We start from the raw sequence: 7,063 nt of genomic DNA, 5'->3' as shown, positions 1-7,063 counted from the left end.
GTTGACGACTAGTCTGGATGGGTTTGCAAATGTCTTAAGCTCATCAAATGTTCATTTTGGTGTCATCTCTGATGCAGCCGTGCGTCAAGTGTCAGCAATGGAAGAAAGAAATCAAATACTCCGTCGCAACCCCACTTACACATATACAGAGGCAGACATTTATGAAATGTTGACTTCTATGAACATTGCTGACGAGAATTTCCTGGACCAATGTTATGATTTCTTATGTGGAAACCCCACATGTACAAAGAGGTTGATGGGACTGCCACCACATAAGCGGTGGAATAAATTATTAAAAATGATATCGGGCGGTGACTGTTAGGAATCTTCATATCAGACTTACTTCTATTAGTATTAAATGAAATTGTGTATCAGTAATTTATTTATGAATTATTATATTTGTGTGGTCGATGTCATTTTGTAGTTCTGTTGTAGGTGACCATAGTATGACATTTGTTCTTATGTTTAATGTTATGCACTGTTATTATGAAATATACGTAATATGTTATGATGTACTTTGTTCTTATTTTAATGAATTGATTTGTTGAAGAAATTATCAGATGGCCTCATCATCAACAAAAAGGGCAAGAAAAACACGTAAGGGAAAAGAAACTCTCACTGAGGCAGAAGATGCACCCATTGTAAGACCATCTGTAGAGGAGCAATTAGATCAGCGTCGTTTTTTCACACACAGTCATCAAATGGAAAACTATGCAGCTGATTTCTGTACAAGGACTATAGTTCCTCCCAAGATAATGAATTTTGATTCATTTACCGGTTCAGGGTTATTTTTCTAGCAGCATCTTCTATTTCAAGGGTTGAGCCAATTTCTGACATTAGAGGGACCCTACTATCCGGATTTAATCAAAGTATTTTATTCAAATCTGAAGATATCTGCAAATGGATATTTGGTCACTGAGGTGAACAGGAGAAAAATTAGATTCAAACCTGCTGATTGGTTGACTGTAGCTAACTTGAAGTACGACGGTCAGAAATTATGTTACTCAAATATCCCAGACGATTTTCCATATGACCGCGACATGGCATTAGCTACTATGGTTATACCAGATTTGGAGGGTGGTCAAGGTGTTTTAACCGTTGGTTGTTTGAATATCCATGATCGGCTTCTCCATTATATTATTGTGCATATGTTGACTCCACGAGCAGGGAATTATGCCAGGTTATTGCACGAAGATATTTTTATGATATGGGTGCTGAAAAATAATATACCTATCAATTGGCCTCATCACATCATGCAGCATATGCTTAAATGCAAGGTCAGTGACACAGCCCTCCCATACGGTGTCCTTATCACACACATCATGCAATATTGTGGAGTTGACGTCTCAGCCGATCCCAGCACTCAAATAGGGTCCCGACATCACTTTTCTATCAATTCTTTGAAGAGGATGAAAATTGTTTATGTCAACGGTGCTTGGCAACACGATCTGGATGATGATGAAGAAGAAGACCAACCACACCCTCATCAAAACCCTGTGCAGCCTCCTCCACCTCTATCAAATGCTAACATGATAACTCAAATGTGGGATGGAGTACAAGACTTGAGACATAGGATGCAGGGTATGGAACAAATGCAGGTGCGGGTACAACGTATTGAAGATAACTTGGCAAACCTTTCCCTAGACATGAACCGCCAATTTGCTAACCTTAATCAAAATGTGAACTCGATTCTTCACCGTTTAGATGATTAAGAATATTTGTATTTCCGATAATGTATTCCATGACTTCAATGTCTTTATTGTGGTTTGTATGTGACTTTGAAATCTTAAGTTATGTTAAAATTTCCCTAAACATTTTAAAATATATTTATTTTACTACATTATAACTTTTTTAATTTTTGAACAATATTTTAAACAATTATTAATAATTTTTTATCTCTTTATAAACTTTTTTACAATTAAATATAACATTACAAAATAACATTTTATAATACTTTTATAAGAAGGGCAATTTGGTAATCTACATTTTCTACCAATTAAACTAATTTTTAAAATCAATCACATCAATCAAATCCTACACTAATTCTCACAAACTTTCCTTCCAAATCCACTCTCAATTAACCTCAAATCCACTCAAAAAAACAACAAAAAAATTACCCTCAAATCCACTCAAATCCATTCAAATCATCTCCCCCAAATCATCTCCCTTAAATCCCTTAAAAAGAACACAGCCTAAGTAATATTGATGAGATGTCGATATTTAGTTTTCTGTTTGGCCTAAATAAGTGTAATTAAGACCTAATCAAACTTGTTTGTTCGCACGACATAAGTCTTTTACTTGAATGCAGGAAAAGAATAATAATATAGAATGTGATGAATTGGCGAAGGCTATAAAAATATTACCTCCAACAAAGGGAATATGTGGATATACGTAAAATAAAATAAATCTCTAACAGCAACAGAGTAACTTTCAAATAAAGATAAAGTGTTAAAATTCTTGGTAAGAGTAAAGATTCCGTGTCGTTATTATTTACACGTGTACCGTGGGTGGTAGCTCTACTGTTTAGAACGAAAGTTATTAAAAAATTGAATTATAAGAAATGAAGAAAAATACATTGAAGGTAAAATAAATTCTTAATTTAATTTGTAAAAACTAAATTAATTTTGAAGAGAATTGTTTGAACCGAATTTCTTACTTGCTTAAATAGGACTGCTTATGAGATTAAAAACATATTCATTAATAATAACAGTTAAACAATAGAAAAAACTGTCTGAATAATTTCAATTTGTTCCAAATTTACAATTTACTTAAGTTTATTGAAATAATTATAAAATCCCATGCTATATGAGAAAACTTCAAAAATATAATTCAATTTTATCTACTTCTCTAAAAACACCCACTATCCGCTGCAAAGGTGAGTTCTGTTGATCTTGCTACTTTACGAAGATAGCAAATATTCACGGATGCTGCAAGTTCTTGACGCGCCACACTTTTTTTTTTTGTCTTTTTCTTAACTCTCAAATAACTTTTTATAATTCGGTTTTAAAAGTGTATTTCATTATGGAGCGTGGCAGGATTATAATAAGTTAAGGTTTAAGGAAAATGATAATTCATTTTCAATAAAATTCTATCGCGGTTTTCTTTTAAAAGATATCTAAAAGAGTGAAAGAAATATTTAAATGATCTTTGACTTCTATTAGACATATAAGAAATAATAACATTATAAAGTTGCTTTTAATTGAAAAAAGTAATTTAAAAAAAGAAGAAGGAAGAACTAAAATATAAAAGGCAACAAAAAAGTTACTTTTACTTAAAAGAAGAAAGTTTGAATTTAAATTTGATTTGCGCTGATAATTAAAGTCACTGAGTGCGTAATTTGATATGCGATAACAATTAAAGTGACTTTTATTTAATGCAGTCACGGTCATTTTGATGTTGGGAATGTAGATCTAGATGAGTTTCTAAATTTATATTTAAAAAATAATTATATTTATTTTGACATCTGGAATTTGAACGAGCTTTAAAAGATGAAGCTAAAAGAATGGTGGGGTATGGGAAACGAAACCAAACATAAGATTAGCATCTGATTCTGGCCCAAGCAACCAAACTTGTTAGTTTCCGCTACGAGGAGAGGGTAATGAAAGTAAGCTTAACGTGCATGTCACTCCACATGTTGGTTGTGCTAAAATGTTAGCAGCCCCTGCTCGCTCACTTTACCAACTCGGTCCCTCCCCACTCCCAATGCAGTTTTACGCAAAACATTTTAATTGCATTTGGACAAAACCAGAGCAGCAGACACATAACCAATCAACCCACCTCACTACTCTGTAGTGTCGGTCTCTTTCTTTTTGGCTATTATTAATACTGTCACTTTCAAACTGAATCATTCTTCTATTATTATTATTATTATTATCATTATTCAAATTTCACTTTCTTGCTGTAAAAATAGTTTCAAAGATTCTAACACAACTGGCTCGTGAACCCGACTATTTCATGGCTCGTAAAGTTAGTGATGTACTAATATATTCCCCTCACTCCCCTTCCACTTTTGCACTCAACTCAAACCATCATTCACAATCGATCTCCCTCTCTGCATTTTCTATTTCTCCTTTATCTGCAAATAGCAGCAAATGGCTCGGCTTAACCTCATCCTTGTCTGGTTATTTTTCTCCACTCTCTGTCTTTATTATTGTCCTTCCTCTGCCCAGCTCAGTCGACACCACTACGCAAAAACATGCCCCAATGTCGAAAACATCGTCAGAGAAGCAGTTAAAAAGAAATTTCATCAAACATTCGTCACGGTCCCTGCTACCCTCCGTCTCTTCTTCCATGATTGCTTCGTGCAGGTAATCAATCGCATGCATTTCATTCTTTCATTCACCGTCTAAATAATAATAATACTATTAGTGTTGTGTCTGCAATATTACTGCAGGGTTGTGATGCTTCGGTTTTGGTTGCGTCCACGGGAAACAACAAAGCAGAGAAGGATCACCCTGATAATCTTTCACTTGCCGGAGATGGGTTTGACACGGTGATTAAGGCAAAAGCAGCAGTGGATGCAGTTCCGCTGTGTAGGAACAAAGTTTCGTGTGCTGATATTTTAGCCATGGCAACACGAGATGTTATTGCACTGGTTTGTTCATTGATTACCTTTTGTGACTATGATTACCGTGAGAAACATGTTGATCCAATGAGTAATTATAAGGTTTATTGAATTATAATGAAAATGGTTGTTCAGGCTGGTGGGCCTTTCTACGAAGTTGAATTGGGAAGATTTGACGGGCTAAGATCTAAAGCTTCAGACGTAAACGGGAGGCTGCCTCAGCCAGAGTTCACCTTGAACCAGCTCAATTCACTGTTTGCGGCGAACGGTCTCACCCAGACAGAAATGGTAGCCCTTTCAGGTAACGCGCGTGCTCCCAAAAAGACTCTTCAAGTTATTGAACTCTATACACGTGTCTTCACTTTTCAATCCCATTGTTGAGATCCAAAGCAATGGGAAAATTTTACGGATTTAAATTTCGTGTCTTGCAAATAAGAGAAGAGTGAAGACAATCATAGTTAAGAAGAGGCTGCGTCGTCAAAGTTAGGATTTTTTTGATAATTCATGTGGGTCTACACAGGTGCGCACACTGTGGGATTCTCCCATTGCAACAAGTTCTCAAAGAGAGTGTATAATTTCAAGAGCAAAAGTGGAGTGGACCCTGCACTGAACGAGAAATACGCATCACAGCTAAAGTCAATGTGCCCAAGGAATGTGGATCCAAGGATTGCCATCGATATGGACCCGACCACACCACGAGCATTCGACAATGTTTACTACAGAAATCTTCAGCAAGGGAAGGGCCTCTTCACCTCTGACCAAGTTCTCTTCACGGATTCAAGGTCCAAGGCCACCGTCAATGCTTTTGCCAGTAGCAGCAAAATCTTCCGTGCCAATTTCGCCGCTGCCATGACCAAATTGGGTCGAGTCGGAGTAAAAAATGCACAGAATGGCAACATTCGTACAGATTGTTCAGTCATCTAATTTTCCACAAACAACACATCCTCAGGGATTCGTTGTGTATATTAGGTTTCCTTTATGTTTAAAATAACAAGTATTGAAAGAATTTAATTTATCACCTTCCTCTGTTTTGTTTTGTTTTCGTTCTTCCTCTTATATTATCAGATTTTTTCCAGAAACATTAACATATTAGTGTGGATGAAACATCAGAATAGTGTTTTTTTCGAATTCACATAGGTTGCAGCTTACCTTATCTCGGAATTGCATATTCTTAATCAACTAAGATAGTACTGGGAATTGCATAGACGTTTCGGCATGATCATAAATCCTTTTCTTATGAAACACTTTTGCATTAGATTATTCACTAAACAAATTAAATTAGTTTATATATAACTTAATTAGTTAAAGAGTTCTATTATTTTTAATTTATATAACTTTTTGTTTTTTAGTTTACATAATATTATTTCATTTTTTACTATTATTATTATCACGTGGTTTCTTCCCATGCCGACAAATTTACTGTTCAATCTTCTCCGTGAGATATTTTACTATTATTATTATCATCATATACATATACAGTCCATTGTACCCAAAGGCCAAACTACAGTTATAAATTCAAATCAAAAGGGAAATGCAAAAGTCCAGAAATTATTGCTCGAAATAGTTAACAAAAATGCTTTAGTTGGCACATTAAAGTCTTGTACCATTCAAAAGGCACATGCATGCATTTCAACTTTAGGAGAATTTTCAAGCGGAGGCAAAAAGAGCCTGACCCACGGACTGTTTATAACTTAATGATCAAAACATGCAAAGCTCTAACATGGACAAAATTGAAACCCCTATTCTAGACCCCTTTGTTAACAACATAATGTGAGAAGTTAGAATAAGTTTCCATGTGAATTCACACCCATATATTCCTAACTTCTTAAAGATGATGGGTCATAAATGGCTTCACTAAATTTCTTCCACGTTACTATTTTATTAGTTTGGGACTTTATAACCTGTTAAACTATGAAACCATTAACACATGATAGAATGACGAACTCATACCTCAAAAAGGAGATACTTTTGCAACTCATGTGCTTTTGATTGGTAAAGGTCAATTAATTCCTTACTGTTATTGTCCTAACCATTTTCGGCAACATTACAGTATTCTCATAACCTTTTTCTGTAATGAAGGTATGTATGTATGATTAAATTAGGAAAAAAAATATCTTGAAATGTGAGTGAAATATTGGTCTCTATTTCACGTATGATCTATTATTCTCTGACTGATATGGGTAGACATAGATGCAGACTTCGACTTAAGATATGTTAGAAAATGTTTCTATTATGATGATGGTTTCCTATTGTTGGTCGATCTAAATATTCATCTCAGAACCCGCGTTCAGAGATTCTCGCAAAATGTTTCTATTACGACGATTGTTTCTATTTCGAATACTTCAACAACGGATTTTGAAATTTATTAAAAAGAATTTCAACAAATTTTTCAAAGGTTTAAACATAATTCAAAATTCGTTCAAGAATATTTTATTCAATGGGTTTCAAAATTTGTTAAAAAAAAATTTCAACAAATTTTGAAAATTTTTAAGGATTTTG

The 7,063-nt window shown here is 34.6% G+C and overlaps 1 protein-coding gene and 1 pseudogene across 1 annotated transcript; both read left to right on the top strand.

Annotated features, from left to right (window-relative positions):
- Nucleotides 1-560: 560 nt before the first annotated feature.
- On the top strand, nt 561-1,712 carry LOC148191970 (uncharacterized; annotated as a pseudogene).
- A 2,268-nt stretch (nt 1,713-3,980) lies between these two features.
- On the top strand, nt 3,981-5,582 carry LOC148191969 (peroxidase 51-like). The gene is made up of 4 exons (XM_088100994.1): nt 3,981-4,307; nt 4,394-4,594; nt 4,700-4,865; nt 5,085-5,582. Exons 1-4 carry the CDS (start codon nt 4,092-4,094, stop codon nt 5,486-5,488), a joined length of 987 nt encoding a protein of 328 aa, XP_087957120.1. The 5' UTR covers nt 3,981-4,091; the 3' UTR covers nt 5,489-5,582.
- The last annotated feature ends 1,481 nt before the right edge of the window (nt 5,583-7,063 follow it).

The sequence above is a fragment of the Vigna umbellata genome, chromosome 10, assembly GCF_029865625.1.
Source record: "Vigna umbellata cultivar VRB3 chromosome 10, Vumbellata_1.0, whole genome shotgun sequence".
In the NCBI taxonomy this organism is placed as follows: domain Eukaryota; kingdom Viridiplantae; phylum Streptophyta; class Magnoliopsida; order Fabales; family Fabaceae; genus Vigna; species Vigna umbellata.
Note: the sequence above shows the minus strand (reverse complement) of the source record. Positions and strands in the feature narration are given on the sequence as shown.